General features: G+C 41.9%; 1 protein-coding gene across 3 annotated transcripts in view; it reads right to left on the bottom strand.

Moving 5' to 3' along the window:
- The window catches only part of LOC133647794 (DNA repair protein RAD51 homolog 2-like), a 37,440-nt gene that overhangs the window by 7,553 nt on the left and 9,771 nt on the right, over positions 1–20,116 (bottom strand). For all 3 annotated transcript variants that reach the window (XR_009825778.1, XM_062043492.1, XM_062043493.1), the window contains 5 exons: positions 17,552–17,688; positions 14,534–14,653; positions 10,609–10,792; positions 3,808–3,850; positions 408–526 (listed from right to left, as the gene is read on the bottom strand). Coding sequence is in view for 2 of the 3 variants with exons in the window: in XM_062043492.1 (XP_061899476.1) it covers positions 408–526; positions 3,808–3,850; positions 10,609–10,792; positions 14,534–14,653; positions 17,552–17,688 (603 nt within the window). In the remaining variant the exon portion in view is untranslated. The remainder of the gene's footprint in view (positions 1–407; positions 527–3,807; positions 3,851–10,608; positions 10,793–14,533; positions 14,654–17,551; positions 17,689–20,116) is intronic.

The following is a 20,116-nucleotide window of genomic DNA, read 5'->3' as shown; positions in this document are numbered from 1 at the left end:
CCTTGACCGATTGGACTTAGTGGCTCTTTTGCTATTAAGAGCGAGATATAAATATAAATCATTAATTCATTCAATCATTCATAAAGGGATTGTCCGTAACTTGTTCAAAGATGCATTTTGTAAACAAAAAACCATAAGAGCATATAGTACTATCAGTGGTTTAACAGTCCATAAAGTTTATATTTTCACAACCACTAATTATATTGAATACATATTATATCATTAGAAAAAGTATTGCAATATTAAGCCATATCGATATTTTTTTACCACTCCTGGTTTCATGGCTAGAGAGTCACAGCCAAAATACTAATGGTATAAGAAACAACACAATAACTGAAGACCATTTCATGGAATCAAGTACGCATAACGACGGCACAATAATTTATAACCTGCAATGTGTCTCCCACCTGTCTCTGACATCCAGCCATATACTGCACAATAAAACGGGTGTTGATGCTGTGACTCCACGTGTTTCCTAAAGCTGTCGTCACAAAGCCACCATCCTTCTCAGCAGCAGGACGAGAATCTTAAAAAAGACAAAGGAATTCACATGGCCTTTGAATTAAAGAATTGAAATGTTAAAATGGTAATATACTGTATGTAATCTCTGTCCCCTTATGTCCTGTCCACACAGGAACAGTTGCGTTTAGTTTTGCTGCAGTTGAAAAAAACTAATGCGTCTGCACGGTGTCATATCAACAACAAGTCACGTCCATTCGGAAATGCGTCGTGGACACACGGAGAGACCTTTGTATAGACAGATGGTAAGGTTGACATAAAAAAAAGCCAACAGAAGGATTTCCCTAATGTGCAAAGTGACATCACTAAAGAGTGCTTGTCTTCCGCTTGGCTCTCTTTTCATAGGCTGTGGCATGGATCTTTTCCTCGCCAGTCTTCAGCTGTTTGTGAAGAACACTGCGCCAATTGCTGCGGTCAGCCGCCGCATCTTCCCAGCTTTCAGTGTTTATGTCCAGGGCTTTCATGTCCCGATTGCATCTTTGAAGCGCAGTTTGGGTCGGCCAACAGGTCTCTTGCCAGAGGCAAGTTCGCCATACAGGATGTCCTTTGGGATATGTCCATCCTCCATACGGCGCATGTGGCCGAGCCAACGCAGCCTGGCTAGTCAGAGCAATGTGAACATGGTAGGTAGACCAGCGCGTTCGAGGACCTGGGCATTTGTCACCTCGTCACTCCAATGGATGCAGAGGATGCATCGAAGGCAGCGCATGTGGAAGGTGTTCAGTTTGCGCTCCTGTTTGGAGTATGTTGTCCATGTTTCGCTGCCGTTGAGAAGAGTGCTGACAATGCAGGCGTTGTACACTGCCATCTTGGTAGGAGTTGTCAGCTTCCGGTTCTCCCAGACGCGGGTCGTGAGGCGCCCTAGGGTTGTGGCAGCTTTGCCGATACGTTTGTTGATCTCATGCAAATCTCATCACTGATGGTGGATCCCAGGTATGTGAATTGGTTTACGACTTCGAGTTGGTACTCATCGATTGTGATGGTTGGTGGGGTGTGCACTTCCTGACTCAGCCTGTTGGTCTTTTTTAGGCTTGTGGTAAGCCCGAAGTCTTTGCAGGCCTGGGAGAATCTGTCCATAAGTGTGCGAAATGATTGCGGCATCATCAGCAAAGAGCATATCCTGGATGATTGTCTCACGCACTTTGGTCCTTGCTTTAAAGACAGGCTAGGTTGAAAAGTTGGCCGTCAGATCTGGTACGTAGATACACCCCCTCTCTTGCAGTCCCAAAAGCATGTTTGATGAGCAGGGCAAAGAAGATGCCGAAAAGGGTAGGAGCAAGGACGCAACCTTGCTCAACTCAGCTCTTAATGTCAAATGGGTTGGACATGCTACCTTCATACTGGATGGTTGCCTTCATGTCGTCATGAAAAGATCTAATTAGACTATGGAGCTTTGGAGGACATCCAATCTTGGGTAGAATTCTGAAGAGCCCTTCTCTGCTAACCAGGTAGACCGCCTTGGCCAGGCTTATGAAGGATAAGTACAGGGGGTTCTGTTGTTCCCTGCATTTGTCTTGAAGTTGGCGTAGGGAGAGTATCATGTCCACTGTAGAGCGCTTGGCGTGAAAGCCGCATTGATATTCCGGGTAAATGCGCTCAGCAAGTGTCTGAAGGCGCATATGAACAACACACCATCGCAAACATTATGCATCGTAACTTAACACATTGCACGTTACCCCATGCTACTACACTGGTTGCCCTTCCACCTCATGAAGACCATGGAGCGAATAATCCTCAACCACCTTCGCATGCAGACAGTGTCAGCAATGGACCCCTTGCAGTTTGCTTCCTGTCCAGGCATTGAGGTGGATGATGCTATCACCTGGCTGCATGGATCATTAATTACCTCATTGACAGTCCGCAGTACGTGAGGCTACGTGACTGTTTTTACGATGCGGTAGTTTGCAGCACAGGGGCTTCCCAAGTGACAATGCTCTCACCTTACCTGTTCATGCTCTATACCTCAGACTTCAGGCATGACTCCAACTGCTGCCATTTGCAGAGGTTCTCAGAAGACTCCGCAGTGGTGGGATGTGTGTCTGAGGGCAGCCAGCAGGAATACCGAGAAGTCATCTCAGGCTTCGTTGACTGGTGTGCACGTAATCACCTGCACTTGAACACCAGTAAAAGCTTGTGATAGACTTCCGGCGGTCAGCTCGACCACCCACACCAGTGAACATCCAGAGATCAGATATAAAAATGGTGGACTCATTTAAATACCTGGGCGTTCACCTCAACAATAAACTGGAATGGACTCGCAATTTAAACGTTATGTACAAGAAGGGTCAAAGTCGCCTAAACGTCTTGAGGAGACTGAGGTCCTTTTGGGTGCGCGGATAACTGCTGCGCACGTTTTACGACACTGTGGTGGCTTCTGCTGTGTTCTATGTTGTCGTTTGCTGGGGTGGGTCAAGCACGGTTAAAGACAAGAACAGACTCAATAAACTGATTAAGAGAGCTGACTCTGTCCTAGGCTTCCCACTAGATAGCATTGAGGAGGTGGCTGACAGAACAATGCTGACCAAGTTGACATCCATAATGTCCAATCCCTCTCATCCCATGCACGGCACTTTGGAAGCCTGAGTAGCTCCTTCAGCATTAGACGGTTACATCCACAGTGCAAGAAGGAGCGCTACCTTTTACTGTGTGTAAAAAACCTGCACTGCAACAACGTAATTTCCCCAGTGTGGGATAAATAAAAGCCTATCCTATCTATCCTAGCTCTGATGTAACATAACATACAGCAGATAGCTTGTCAAGATCAAACCTACCCAAAACACATTTCTGTGTCGGTTGACCAGTCCAAGAAGTCGGTGTGAGGAGATTCCAGGGAAGGAGGAGAATGAGGCGAGTTTTAGTGGATGAAGAATTGTCATCTGTCATAACTTCGCTATTCAATGCCCAGCATGTTTGTAATATGACATGGGCTTTAGGGATGGCACTTGGCACACAAAGGAAGTTTGTGACTTCCTCCTTATCTGTCCATACAAGTCTCTTTTTTCCCCCTTTCTGTCCACTATGTTCGTCTTATTATTATTTTTGTGTGGAGAAGTTTTTCTCCTTCTGTAGTTTTGGTGTTTCTGGACGCTCTGTCTGCTTACAGCACCAATAATGGCTAGGCATTGTACTACATTGTTTCCACCCATTTACCCCTTTCCGTCTGGACGGATTTGCTGTTGATCCGTTGGACGTGTTTCTTTTTCAACTTGACGGCAAAACGTTCCCGTGTGGACAGGGCCTTAGTGACTACGACACCTATGCAAACCCCCTTTCCAGATGAGTATTCACCTTGGTGTCCAATATGAGTGGTGATCTGGTTGGTCAGGACCACCTGGTGAGAGAAAAAAGGCAAGTTCAGCGAGTTATCTAATTGAACCATTGAATGAGACCCATGTCCTCTTTGTGCGGTGGTCAGAAGATCATCAATCCATACATTTATGCACACATTTTCTACAGCACTTATCCTTTTTAAGGTCACAACAGCCAGACCGAATCACAGCTGACTGTCTTAGAGTCAAAGGGACAACACCATGGACTGATCACCAGCTTTTTCTATATTGATACCAAATGGAGTTAATTTAGTAGGAGTTAAAGGCCTACTGAAATGAAATTTGATCTTGATCTTGACTGCATCTTTCGGGAATGTAAACAATGAAACGCCGGCTGTGTTGTGTTGCTGACTTCCCTCGCAAAATACTCCGCTTCGCACCGACAACTTTCTTCTTTGCTTGCTCAGCTTCTTTCTCCATAATGCAATGAACAAATTGCAACAGATTCACCAACACAGATGTCCAGAATACTGTGGAATAATGAGATGAAAACAGAGCTATTTCGTATTTGCTTCAATGGGGGAGCCATACCTCTGTTTCACTGGCTACGTCACGCGCATACGTCATCCTCCAAAGGAGTTTTCAACCGGAAGTTTAGCGGGAAATTTAAAATTGCACTTTATAAGTTAACCCGGCCGTATTGGCATGTGTTGCAATGTTAAGATTTCATCATTGATATATAAACTATCAGACTGCGTGGTCGGTAGTAGTGGGTTTCAGTAGGCCTTTAAATCCACAAGGATGGCATAAAACTAACTCGTAAAAACATAATTATGGAGTTATGAATTTTAATTACAAGAAACATGAATCTAAAAAAGAAAAACAATCTTTATTGTCATGGTAATCAAGCGTAACCTCACAGTAAAAAGTCTACATACTGTACATACTGTATTACTGTTAGGGCTGCAAAGTCCACACAACTGCGGTGAGTGATAATCCAGCTGTTAATGTACAATTCAATGTGTTATATAGACAGAGCCATTTTCCTCTGCTCTTTCTGGACTCTTTGCAACTGCCCTGGCGGGTATTAGTGCCGTCATGAGTATTTTTGTGAAGAAGAAATGCTACATTTACCCGGTTACATTGAGTTTCATTCTGATCGCTACATTTCAAATGTAAGCACTAGTGACAATCAACTCCATTTCCCCAGTCGAACAGAGCCTGGCAGTCACATGACCACTCTCACATTAGCATTAGCTCTCAAATACACACTGAAAACTGTGACATAACACGGCCGCAAAACTTTTCAAAGTTCACTTTACAAACTAGGAAAAAGAACAGCTATATTAATATATATTCAGTTTGTCAGGAGAAATGTTCACATATCAGCCTACAAGAATTCCACTTCCAACTACAGAAAACATTGTCATGTCTGTGATTATGTTTTGTTTTAGTGATGTTCGGTTTTGTTTTTGGACTTTTTGTGCACTTTTATTTGTCACCATAGCAACCATTAGTTTCACCTGTTTCACGTTTGGAGTCACGCACCTGTTTTCACTGATCATGTCACTATTTAAGCTTTTCATTTTCTGTTGGTCTTTCTGGCGACATCTCATTCACACTCCTGCCACTCTGTTCACCCTCATGCTGACGATCCATGCTGCTCTTTTTCATGCTTTTTCTCATGCCAAGTAAGTTTTTGTGTATTAATGCCACACTTAGTGTTTTTGTTTCATTGTTCATAGTTTCTGCCTTTGTGCAAGTTTTGTTTTCATAGCCAAGTTTTTGTACTTCCGCTGTGAGCGCCTTTTGTTTGCACCTTTTTTGATTAATTATAATAAACATAATAATAATAATAATAATAATACCTGGGATTTATATAGCGCTTTTTCTAAGTACCCAAAGTCGCTTTACATGTTAAAAACATGTATTTAAATTCACGTCTCGCACGCGCCAATTTTCCGTTGCCTTCCGGAGAAACAAAACCCCAGGACCAAGTCTTGACAGTATGTCGCCAGCATAACAGTTTCTCCGCCCGAAAGTTGGACGTTTTGGACGAGGCAGCATGGGAGGTCCTCAGCGCCATGGAGGAGGAAACGCTGCGCTACTCCTCCGTGGAGTACAGAGACTCCATTTGGTCCGAGGACTGCGCTGCGTCACCGCAGTCCCGGAAGCGCCGCTCCCGACGAAGGACGTCAGGGAGGGCTTCCGCAAGCAGAGAGGACACGTCACTCCCGCAAGCTCCTCCCCCTCCGGGCGGAAGCAAGCAGCAGGCAGCCCAGCTGCATTACAGACCAGGATTTTTTTTTTCTGAATTATTTTTCTTTTGATCATCCGCCTCCAACCAAAGACTCTAAAACATGATAAGACATTACCAGGACATGTTTTTAGAAATCAGATCCTGTCAAGCCAAGCCACCCAAATTTCATGCCCCGCCCCCCAAGACTCAAGCCACGCCCATGTCACAACATGTTTCCTTTTTTTCACCCACTCAATCACAGGTAGAAAAAAAAGGACATTTTGGACAATTTAGAGGGGAGGATTCTGCCCCCCTCCTGACCTCAATCCACCCACCCCAAAAAACGGTTCCAGACCGCGGGAAGCGCGTCTGGTATCCGCTCCTTGAGGGGCGGGCTAGGGCTGGGAACTCTACAGGTGGGGTGGCTCAGCTTCGGCCTGCCAAGCCACAGCCTCCAGCACGGCCGCCACCACCAGTCTTTCGGCCTGCTAAGCCACAACCTACGGTTCGGCCACCACCACCGGTCTTTCAACCTGCTAAACCGCAACCCCCAGCTAGGCCACCTCCACCTGCACCACGTCAATTTCCACCACGCCAAGTTCCACGGCAGGCTCCAGTACCTCCACCACGCTAAGCTCCGGTACCTGCTCCACGACGCCAAGTGCCGCCCGTGGCTGCCCCACGACGCCAAGTGCCGCCCGTGGCTGCCCCACGACGCTTAGTGCCGCCCGTGGCTTCCCCACGCCGCCAAGTGCCGCCCGTGGCTGCCCCACGCCACCAAGTGCCGCCCGTGGCTGCCCCACGCCGCAAAGTGACGCCCGTGGCTTTCCCACGCCGCCAAGTGACGCCCGTGGCTGTCCCACGCCGCCAAGTGCCGCCCGTGGCTGCCCCACGCCGCCAAGTTCCGCCCGTGGCTGCCCAACGCCAAGACCAAGAACCGCCATGCCAAGACCAAGACCCTCCAAGTGACCAAGACCAAGACCAACCATGCCAAGACCAAGACCCTCCAAGTGACCAAGACCAAGACCAACCATGCCAAGACCAAGACCAACCATGCCAGGACCACCCAAGCCAAGACCAAGACCCGCCACGCCAAGACCAAGACCCGCCACGCCAAGACCAAGACCAACCATGGCCACGCCAAGCTGCGCCACGCCAAGCTTCGCCGCCGGACGCGCCACGCCACGCCAAGCTTCGCCGCCCGACGCGCCACGACAAGCTTCGCCGCCTGCCACGATGACGACGCATCCACCTCCTAGTCAGCCACGGATGTGGCCATTCCATGGGCGTCCGCCACGCCAGGTTCGCCGACCTCCTCGTTGGCCACGAATGTGGCCATTCCCAGGTCGTCCACCTCGTCTGGTACAGCGGCGCTCTACGCGTCGCCGGCATCTAACTCTGCCCCGGTGGATTCGGGGACACCTGGTCTGGCGCCCCACCGCCAAGTCCCCCTCCCGCCCTCCCATGACTCTTGATCCTGCCTTGTTTTGGACATCTGGGATCTGTCCGTAAGGGGGGGCTCTGTCATGTCTGTGATTATGTTTTGTTTTAGTCATGTTCGGTTTTGTTTTTGGACTTTTTGTGCACTTTTATTTGTCAGCATAGCAACTATTAGTTTCACCTGGTTCACATCGTCATGTCACGCACCTGTTTCACGTTTAGAGTCACGCACCTGTTTTCACTGATCATGTCACTATTTAAGCTTTTCATTTTCTGTTGGTCTTTCTGGCGACATCTCATTCACACTCCTGCCACTCTGTTCACCCTCATGCTGACGATCCATGCTGCTCTTTTTCATGCTTTTTCTCATGCCAAGTAAGTTTTTGTTTATTAATGCCACAGTTAGTGTTTTTGTTTCATTGTTCATAGTTTCTGCCTTTGTGCAAGTTTTGTTTTCATAGCCAAGTTTTTGTATTTCCGCTGTGAGCGCCTTTTGTTTGCACCTTTTTTGATTAATTATAATAAACATGTATTTAAATTCACGTCTCGCACGCGCCAATTTTCCGTTGCCTTCCGGAGAAACAAAACCCCAGGACCAAGTCGTGACAAACATGTTGCCTTGAGTGCATATATGCTAGCATTAGCCCTGTTAATACATCATAAGTGACAGTGAAATGTGCATCTTTTGTAGTACAGTAGCTGCCAATTAACATCGCTAAGCTCGAACTGTCTTGCAAAGTCGGCTGCACAGTCGTTCATGATACTAATTATTTATTTATTCAATGAATATCATCTTCTTCTTTTTCTCAGCACGGTTTTTCACACTAACTTTCTTCGCTCTCATGATCGGGAAACAAATATATGTCGATCTGTAGTTATAAGCTAATGCTAGTGAAGAAAATCGGATGTTTAGGGGTTGATCTTCCGGCATTTATTTGACATTTACTACGCCCTCCGGCGACACTGGGGCTCATGACTTAATTTTATGCTGAGAAGTTTATCATTAATACCGTTAATAACATAAATACCATTAATAATCGTTACGTCCCTAAAATAGGTATACTATCAATACAATGTTAATTCATAATTATTTAGGTTATTTTAGTAATTCGTTTTCATGTGTTCTAACAGTATTGTTTCAACTGTTGTACAAAGTTTCCCTTTATTCAATTTGACTTTGATTCTTTGAAAGGTGCTGCTCGGTCTGTAGACCAATCAAAAGGATTTTAAAAGCCAATAAAAAGACATGCGTGTTTAAAGTTTAAATGAAAAGCAGCATCAGTTTTCAATAACTTGAGTCATGTTTTGGAAAATTTGTTTTTTTCCATCAGGCTAGCACAGGGGTCGGCAGCCCGCGGCTCCGGAGCCGCATGCGGCTCTTTGACCACTCTGATGCGGCTCAGCTGCATACTTGCCGACCCCCCCGATTTTCCTAGGAGACTTATGGATCTCAGTGCCTCTCCTAGATAACTCCCAGGGCAAATATAATCCTATTTTCACTCTAATTACTAAATTAAGGGCATGCCCTAATTGCACTGCAGTAATTGTCCCCTATAGCATTTACAAACAGCGTGCCAGCCCGGCCACATGTTGTATGTAGCTTTTACTTGCACACGTAGGAGACAGCAAAGCATACTTAGTCATCAGCCACACAGCTTACACTGACGGTAGCCGTATAAAACAACTTTAACACTGTTACATTACAAATATGCGCCACACTGTGAACCCACACCAAAAAAGAATGAAAAACACATTTCTGGAGAACATCCCACCGTAACACAACATAAACAAAACACAACCAATACCAGAATCCCATGCAGCCCTAACTCTTCCGGTCTAGATTATACACCCCCCTACCACCAAACCCCCCCACACATCAACCCCCCCCCTCCTCCGTGCGTCGGTTGAGCGGAAGAGTTAGTGCTGCATGGGATTCTGGGTATTTGTTGTGTTGTGTTTATGTTGTGTTACAGTGCAGATGTTCTCCAGAAATGTGTTTGTCATTCTTTTTTGGTGTGGGTTCAAAGTGTGGCGCATATTTGTAACGTAACAGTGTTAAAGTTGTTTTATACGGTACGGCTACCGTCAGTGTAAGCTGTGTGGCTGCTGACCTAGTACGCCTTGCTGTCACTTACGTGAGCAAGCTGAAGCTGCATTCTACATGTGGTCGAGCAGGTACACTGTTTGGGCAGGCTGTAGAGGGTGCCAAAAGCAGTGCCATCACGCCCTGATATTCGGGAGTCTCCCGGAAATAATGAGAGGGTTGGCAAGTATGACGCCATTCATTCAAATCTCGCGGGCCGCACTAACATCAAATTTCCATATTAAAGCGCGTGCCGGTGCGTGTGTCTGAAACCTGTGGTTAACATAGCATAAAGCAATTTAAGCTTTGTGTGCGGTGTTTTTCATTTTAAATTAAAAAAATTTTTTTGTGGCTCCCATTATTTTCTTTAATTTGTGAAACTTGCCAAAATGGCTCTTTGAGTGGTAAAGGTTGCCGACCCCTGGGCTAGCAGAATATTTGTTGCAGTTTGAATGCTGTGATTTTTTAAAATCTCTATTAACGCTGTCAAATGATCAAAAAATATATATTTATCAGATTAATCACACTTTTGAATTTGGAATAATCATGATTAAGCCCAGGTTATTACTTACTGGCACAATTGAAATTAACTTTAAAAAGAGCCAGATATTTGTACACAAATGCAATTTTATTATAATGTCATACAGGAACATTTTAAAATATTTTACTTGAATGCATGTTAATTATTTGCTCAAAACTTGGTAACAGTTTTACCTAAACTCCCGTTGCAGTGTACTTTGAAGCGAAATTTGCCACCAGTCGGAGTCTTCTCACTCATCTTTGCACTGGCGTATACATCGACATGATCACTGACTGTATAGCTACTTGCGCCATATTTCAGGTAATTAACTACGATCAATATGTTGTGTGATTTGTCCCCATATACACATCAATAATGCAATAGTTTTTTGTGATTAATTGGATAAGTTAACTCATTATTTTTGACAGCCCTATTATATATCCTATAAAACAGTAACATACAAATCTACACTACAACAAGAAAATAGAAAAGAAGATATCGGAAAAAGTGGTGTCGAGCCATCCAAGCCAGGACTTACAGGGATGTTGAATTGATGAGCCAGATATTTCAGCGTGGTTGCTTCTTTTCCCAGCATGTTGCTACGATGTATCAAATTGCCAGGCAATGTTGTGTCAAACTCCTTTCTCACCACAGAAGCCACTGAATCCAGTATGATCAGACCTGCTCCGGTTGAGATGATGATCTCCTCCAGTCTCTCCAGTCTGACAGTGAAAATCACATCATCAAAACTCAATGTTACAAAGTTGTAACAATCTGGTCCACAATGGACAAGAAAAAAGCTATTTTATGACAATATACTCTTTAACCCACAACAAGTACTGTAAATTGATACACAGAAAACATTTGAGAAGTTGTTTTCTAAAATGCTACTGTACTAATTCATGTTAAAGAGGTGTGAAAAATACAGACGATGCTGCGCTCTTGCTCCATTTCCTGATTACTGCAGGACCTGAGGAATTAATTTGGAATTTCAGGATTCCAATAGCAATTTTAATGCTAAAAGCTCATAGCAATATTTTCCTAACTTGTTGTAAATTTATTTATTGAGGAATCATAGTAAGAACAGGTAAATGGTAGTATTTGACACCCTACTGAATCATTTAAAGGCCTACTGTAATGAATTTTTTAAATTTAAACGGGGATAGCAGATCCATTCTTTGTGTCATACTTGATCATTTCGCGATATTGCCATATTTTTGCTGAAAGGATTTAGTAGAGAACATCGACGATAAAGTTTTGGTCGCTGATAAAAAAGCCTTGCCTGTACCGGAAGTAGCGTGACGTCACAGGCTGAAGGGCTCCTCACATTTCCCCATTGTTTACAATGCAGCGAGAGCGATTCGGACCGAGAAAGCAACGATTACCCCATTAATTTGAGCGAGGATGAAAGATTTGTGGATGAGGAACATGAGAGTGAATGACTAGAGTGCAGTGCAGGACGTATCTTTTTTTGCTCTGACCGTAACTTAGGTACAAGGGTTCATTGGATTCCCCACTTTCTCCTTTTTCTATTGTGGATCACGGATTTGTATTTTAAACCACCTCGGATACTATATCCTCTTGAAAATGAGAGTCGAGAATGCGAAATGGACATTCAGTGACTTTTATCTCCACGACAATACATCGGTGAAGCTCTTTAGCTACGGAGCTAACGTGATAGCTTCGGGCTTAGATGCAGATAGAAACAAAAGAAATAAGCCCCTGACTGGAAGGATAGACAGAAAATCAACAATACTATTAAACCATGGACATGTAACTACACTGTTAATGCTTTCCAGCCTGGCGAAGCTTAACAATGCTGTTTCTAACGACGCCATTGAAGCTAACTTAGCTACGGGACCTCACAGAGCTATGCTAAAAACATTAGCACTCCACCTACGCCAGCCAGCCCTCATCTGCTCATCAACACCCGTGCTCACCTGCGTTCCAGCGATCGACGGCGCGACGAAGGACTTCACCCGATCATAGATGCGGTCGGCGACCCGGAGACGGAGGAAGTCAAGGTGAGGTCGCCGGCTAGCGCGTCTGCTATCCATCTCAAAGTCCTCCTGGTTGTGTTGCTGTAGTCCGCCGCTAATACACCGATCCCACCTACAGCTTTCTTCTTTGCAGTCTTCATTGTTCATTAAAGAAATTGCAAAAGATTCACCAACACAGATGTCCAAAATACTGTGGAATTTTTCGATAAAAACAGAGCTGTTTGTATTGGGACACAATGGTGTGCCAATACTTCCGTTCACTCCGTGATGTCACGCGCATACGTCATCATACATAGATGTTTCCAACCGGAAGTTTCGCGGGAAATTTAAAATTGCACTTTATAAGTTAACCCGGCCGTATTGGCATGTGTTGCAATGTTAATATTTCATCATTGATATATAAACTATCAGACTGCGTGGTCGGTAGTAGTGGGTTTCAGTAGGCCTTTAAATAGTTAATCAGATTTAAAAATTAGCTTTCTGTTCAGTTCAGTTTCAGTTTATTTCAAACATGCATTTGATACAATGTAATGCATCACATATTTCCAGTTGTTTCATTACAGCACATCCCAAAAGGAGTAGGAAGAAGCTGAGCTCATTTAATCCTACATCTTTCATACCATAGTAATATTTTCCCATTTCCTTGTTCTCTGTAACAGAACAGTGAATAAATAATATACCATAGTAAGTAAACAAATATTAAATACATAAAAAATCTTTATCTCAAAGAAAAAAAAAAAGGGTTCAAGACGTTCATCATCATTATTGTTCTGTGTACTTTAATGGTAAAAACAAATACGCTTTTGGAAATAAGCTAGTTTACCTGATTATGCCATTTTGTGCAATATGTTGGGATAGTCACATGACACAACTCCTAAACGTTTCCTTTACAACACTAGATGACTCCAAGTCGAGCACAAATCTGTATAGGACGCATTCAAACACTTTTAAAATATTTTTATCATGGGTTAAAATTAGGAATGTGAGGTAAATTATATTTATATAGCACTTTTTCTCAAGTGATTCATTATCTACATTAACACCAGTGTGGATGGCACTGGGAGAAAGGTGGTGAAGTGTCTTGCCCGAGGACACAACAGCAGTGAGGAAGATGGCGGAAGATGGATTCAAACCAGGAACCCTCAAGTTTCTGGCCGGCTGCTCTACTGTCTGAGCCACGTCGTCCTCAATGTGTCCTCAGTATGAACCGTTTATTGCAGAGGCGTCAAACTCATTTTAGCTCAGGGGCCACATAGAGGAAAATCTATTCCCAAGTGGGTCGGACTGGTAAATTCATGTCATGATAACTTAAAAATAAAGACAACTTCAGATTGTTTTCTTTGTTTAAAAATAGAACAAGCACAATCTGAAAACATACAAATCATAATGTTGTTGGTTTTTTTACACTTACATGTTGCTGTTCATAGTAGTCTATCTTCATTTGTCGTGATTTATAATTTCTGAATAAATGATGTGATGTTCATCAGTCAAATAGGTGTGAGCCTGGCAGTTTTAAAATGTTCTCATTATAGCATGTTATTAATGTACTTTACTAATTTTCCTCAACTGATGTAATAACATGTGGTTTATTCTGTACATATGTAGCATCATCTACAACAAAACCTGTGATTTTGCACTCATTTCATGAATCACACATGGAGTTAGAAGGGTATACATGTTATTTCAGCATATTTATGTGCGCCCAGATAATGCGTCCCCAGTCCTCCATCTTAACCGGGCACATAGCTCTGCCCCCTCTGAAGTCATGCGCACTCCTGCGGTAGGGGATACAAATAATTGCTATTGCGACATCCAGTTGACACATTTAAAAGAGCAGTTTCTTTCGTTCAAAAATTTCAGCTAATTTTTGTACTTTCCAAAATCATCTCACGGGCCGGATAAAACCTGTTCGAGGGCCTGATCCGGCCCACGGGCCGTATGTTTGACACTCCTGGTTTATTGTGTCTGTTCCTGACCATCAAGCAGATGTGTTTTCACATTTTTACCAGATGAATATCAGTTTATAGAAGGACAGAGAGTGGTTGCTGCTCTCAGACGGTTGAGTGGGAATTTAGACATTCATTCATTAAAAATGACTTGTATTCTCATTTATAAATATGACTTTGTTTCAGTGTCATAATATTATGACTTTTTTTCGTGTAATATCACTTGATATATTATTCTTTATTGGGTGCTGACTGAAATACTTAAGGTAACAGTAGTAATAGTCTTCTGCAGTACATTGCAAGATTATTTTGTTGTAATTTTTGTGGATAAAAATACAATTATGTTCTTCGTCATTGGAAAAACCATCGGAGCACCAACCCTCTAAGTTAGCTACAGTACAAACCAGAAAAAAAGAGAACTCTATATTTTGATGTGCACCCACAATTTTTGACCAAGCTTCAGTTTCTAATGGTATTAGTGACAAATTTGATATCACTCTGATAGACTGTACCACACCTGTTAAGGACATCCTGGCAGGTGAGATCCCTGTAGACATGGACCCTGCCTGCCATCTCCAAGACTTTCTCCTTTGAGCAGAAGCGGTCTCTAAACCTGTTCTGTGCGATCTCCACCAGCCTGGTAACACATGCACACGCACTTTAAGAAACAATGTGAGTTCGAAAGGAAATTCAGAAAGTATTCACAGCGCCTCAGTTTTTACCACATTTTATGTTCAGACAGTTTTTTTTCCAAAATACAATTAATTATTTTTTCTTCTTCTAAAAAAACAACTCCATAATACCTATGTGAAAAATAACTTATACATGTTTGCAAGTGTGTTGAAAATAATAGAGTAGAATAGAATAGAATAGAAAGTACTTTATTGATCCCTGAGGGAAATTCAGCACCACAGTTCACTCACAATAGACAAGAATAAAAATAAATATAACATATTATATATAATATATAATTTATAAATAATATGAATATATTCTACATATACTCTACATTTAAGTGCAGTCAAGGAACATATGCATTATACAGTCTGATAGCTGTCGGTATGAAGGACCTCCTGTGTCGTTCCGTGTTGCATTTTGGGAGTCTGAGCCTTCCACTGAACGTGCTCATTCTCTCCAAAAGGTCAGAGTGTAATGGTTTGGAGGTGTTGTCCATAATGGCTAGGAGTTTTGCTAGACTTCTCCTCTCTGACACCACCACCAGAGAGTCTAGCTCCACTCCCACCACGTTACTGGCCTTCTCTACCAACTTGTCCAGTCTGTTTGCGTCCCTCGCTCTCAGCCCGCTGCCCCAGCAGGCCACAGCGTACAAGAAGGCGCCCGCCACCACCGACTCGTAGAACATCTTCATCATCTTTGTACAGACGTTGAAGGATCCTAGTCTCCTGAGGAAGTACAGGCGGCTCTGTCCCTTCTTGTAGAGTGCTTCAGCGTGTTTTGACCCATAATAAACTAAGAACCCAAGTGCATCCTGTTTCTACTGACCATTCTTGAGATGTTTCAACAGTTTCACTAGATTTCACATGTTCTAAATTAACTTGATTTGACAGGAGTTGGAAAGGCACACGCCTACTTTTACAGTACAGCAGACCTTGGCAAAATACGTCTCGTGGGCTACATGCGGCCCATTAAGATTTTCAATCCGGCCCGCCGGACGTTCTATATAATTTTTTTAGAACTTTGACATTAAAACCGTAGCCGCCATTATGGTGTGCAGTGCTGTTTTTAAATTACCGTAAGTCTTGAACTACAGAAAGTATTTAAATGGTTGAAATCTGCGCTTTTGAGTGTTATACGAGATTTTCATTTTCATTTTTTTTCATTTATCTATTTATTTCAAGCAATGACATAAAAAAGTACAAAGTTGACAACACATAATAATATAAATTAATATAGTGCAAAAGGTAATGTATAGTATGTAATGCATGATTGTCCAGTTTTGCCTGAAAGGGAGTGGGAAGAAGATCACTTATTTAATCCCACCCCCAGTTCTCCATTCAGTGATTATTCACATGAGTTTCACTGTTACTTTGTTCAAGGATTATAATACAGATGTTGTATCATAGTGGCATTACCACAGGTAACAATAATTATTACACTGTAACAATAATTTGTATCAACAATGTAGGAATAATGAATATACCAACAATGGTAATAGACAAAATGCCAACAATGGTAATAGACAACATAGCAATAGTGGTAAGGAAACATTGAGCACATGTTAACACTTTGAGACAGAGTACAACAGCAGGTCAAATTAAAGACCTTCATCTCTATATTTGAACCAGACCCCATGTTTGTATAATAATTTAAATTGATTAATAGTTTGGCATTGCTTCTGTTGTAAATCCAGTTTGTTCCATAGTTTTACTCCGCATACAGACACACAAAAACGTTTACGAGTGGTTTGAGCTGTCGGCAGTAAGAAATATCCAAAGCCTCTCAAGTTATGAGCCTGCACTCGTCTTATAAAAAGACGTTGTAGATTAGGCGGCAATAATTTGTTAAGTGCTTTATATAAGATTATTAATGTATTATATTTAACAAGGTCATCAAATTTGAGCAACTTTGATTGCATAAACAGATTATCAGTATGTTCTAAATAACCAACGTTGTGAATGATCCGCACTGCTCTTTTCTGTAATATGATCAGAGTTATTACAGTAATCTACGTCACAGCAGCTCAGACGAGGAACAAAGCAGAGTGGGCGGGGTTTGTTTTCAGAGCAGCCAGCCCGAAACGCATGTGTCAGGAACAGATGCGGAAGCAAATTTTTACAACACATTTTGCTGTTTGTTACATTTGTGTTGTGTTTTGCTTGATTGTAAAAGATGTCTATGGAGGAGCTGGTCTGAGAAGTAAAAGAGGAGCGATGTTAATATGTTGTTAATATTGAGTGTTTTATTGTTCATAGTTATAATTGTAAATCCCACTTTCTTTATTTTAATGTACATTTTGGGTGTCCAATTCAGTAAAAAACTGTAAAAAATTGTTGAGGTGGTCTGTCATAACTTTTTTAGAATTGTATTGGACATTGGGACTTTTGGTATTAGTGTTCCTGGAAAGAAAGTGACCCAAACACATACTGTACAGCAGATTTTTACAGCTAAATGTGTATATATAATTTATACACACATACACATTGGCCCCCCAGACACATTTTTTTCTCTCAATGTGGCCCCCCGAGTCAAAATATTTCAGAGCACAAACTAAGCATCAAGACAAAGGAATTGTCTGCAGACATCAGAGACAGGATTGTCTCCAGCCACAAATATGGTAGAATGGCCAGACAAAAGCCAAATCTGGCCTGGGGTTTGCAAAAACGCACATGAATTTATTCAATTTTGGGAAAAGGCTGAAGCATAACAAAATGTAGAAAAAGTTAAGTGCTGTAAATACTTTCTGAATGCACTCTATGTTGCTTTAATAAGCAAACAAAGGTAAATGTTCTGTCCGTAAAGTTCTATGTTGTACACCAGTAGGATGATGTGGTAATGCAGTAGAATAGAGTCTCACCTTTCAGCAGAAAACGCTGACTCCGTGTCAATGTAGATTACACTGCGATCCAGGCCACCCAGCTCCTTTGGCAGAGTGGCCAAAACACTCAGCATTAAACAGAATTGTGTCTTCCCACAGCCAGATGGCCCCGCCACCTGCAAAGAGTTGCACTTTTCTTCATTCTATTGCGTGCACTCACTAAATATAAGTTGACTGAAACTCCCCTTTGTAACCTCACAAAAACCCAAATGCACACAGTACAACTTTTATGATTTCCGTCAGATGCTCATATTTTTCACATATTGTTGAACGTAAATTCAGTTAGCCTGGATACATTAGCCACATTGTGCCACCTTATGAAATTTTAACTGACACCTCACTCAACCTAAGATACAAAGGTCTACCCTGTCTACTGTGTCACAGCAGACAATTGCCTTCTGTGTGCAAAAAAATTGCTTACATAGCTCTATTTTAGTTTTAGTTTCCAAACATAAGACACAGTCTCAGGAAGCCATGGAGTTTTGTTTGGATGCGTGACAATTTGTCTCCAAATGGAACGTATTTGAAATTTTATTGGTTCTATGACTGAGCTCTCAAGACAAAACACTTATATCTCAAATCAACGTCAGCCGTTGAAATAAATTATAATCTTTGCCCCAAAAAACACTACAACTCTAACATGTATAATGCCTTTTCGAAAGAAAACAATTAGATAATAAATATTGTACGAAAAAACACCACAGTAGAATGTACTACAAATGACTACAGTAGTTATATGAAATAATGTAATAATAACATAACCCATTTACCTTGAAGAGCGAACTTTTACGGTATTTCTTTTGAGATGCTTCTCCGTCAAACACACCATCAGCTATACCTCTCGATATTTTAATGGATAACTCTGTAGTTTATATATTATTTCAATGTCATCAGCGGACTCATTCTGCTTCAATGTATTGCAGACCAGCAGTGCTACGCTCGAACTGCCTCGCCAAATTTGCAACACTGCTGGTCACGTTTTGATTATTTATTTCATTAGTTCAATTAGGGCTGGGCAATATGGCCTTTTATTAATATCTCGATATTTTTAGGCCATGTCACGATACATGATATATATCTCAATATTTTGCCTTAGCCTTGAATGAACACTTGATGCATATTATCACAGCAGTATGATGATTCTATGTGTCTACATTAAAACATTCTTGTTCATACTGCATTAATATATGTTCATTTTAAACTTTCATGCAGAGAGGGAAATCACAATTAAGTCAATTGACCAAAACTATATTTGTTAAACAGTTATTAAGCAGTGGCACAAACATTCATGTCATTTCAAAACACAAAGTGTAAGATTGTCAGAGACATTTTAAAACAAGCTATGAGTGCACTCTTGTGCATGTCACTAAGATGACATATCTAAACAACACTATATTAAAGTGCACTTCTTGTACAGAACGCCACTACAATAGTTTAAAACAAATAAAGTGCACTTTTGTGCATGATGTCACACAAGATATTTCAATAACTGTCAAATAAAAATGAGCTGCATACTAGGAAATCAAATAGTGTATGTCCTTCGCTAGGTTACTGTGGACGTTATCTCCTTCTGTTTTTGACTATTTTTTTCATACGGTGGTGATGTGGAAATGGTTGCCTCTGCATTTTGTTGGTGTGGCACCGAACGGAGATGTTGACATGCGGAGTTTCAAACACTCTTCATTCTCTAGCGGGTGACTTTTCAAATGATGCCACATATTAGCAGTAATGCTACATTTTGTAGCAACGCTTTTGCCCCACACTTGACAAATTACGGTTGTCTGTTCGACATATTCCCGCTTGAAGCCACACCACCGCCAGACGATGGACCCCGTGCTGTTTTTCTTGGGAATTAATTCTTCCTTCATTTGTTACCAGATTCGCACCTTCTTTCTCTCTTATTACCACTCGCACCACAGCTAACGTTACCCATGCCGCTACCTCTCTACTCCGCGAGAGCGTATACGTATGTGACGTATGTAAGAAGGTGCGCTTGTTTTACGTCTCTGTGAGAAGGAGAGACAACAAAGAGTGAGAAACGCCTGTAGTGTAATGCCCGCAGCTAAAAGCAACTGCGTGAGAACGTATACTCGAATATCACGATTTAGTCATTTTCTATATCGCACAGAGACAAACCCGCGATATATCGAGTATATCGATATATCGCCAAGCCCTAGTTCAAAAGCAAACTTATGTTGATCAATCGCTATAACATACTGCTGCCAAATAGGACTGAATGTTTTGGGAAAGTTAGATAGCTTTTGATGTTTGTTTTTATTGCTGCAATTTTTACTGTCCAATGTTTTCATTTAAAAATATACTTCGTTTTTGTCAGCACTGGTCCTGTACTTGCTTTTAAATGGACAACAGTTGAACAGATATTTAGTTTTTTGTAACAGCCTAAAGAGCATCATAGTTACAGCATACTGTAAATATAAATTTCTGAATGGATTAGTCATCTTTGTTAGTTAGCACAAGCCAAAAATATATTAAACTGAATTTAAATGCAGATGGGTAAATTAAAGCCACTGAATAAATTGATGC

Source organism: Entelurus aequoreus, linkage group LG04 (assembly GCF_033978785.1).
Source record: "Entelurus aequoreus isolate RoL-2023_Sb linkage group LG04, RoL_Eaeq_v1.1, whole genome shotgun sequence".
In the NCBI taxonomy this organism is placed as follows: Eukaryota; Metazoa; Chordata; class Actinopteri; order Syngnathiformes; family Syngnathidae; genus Entelurus; species Entelurus aequoreus.
This window is presented reverse-complemented; position numbering and strand designations above follow the sequence as displayed.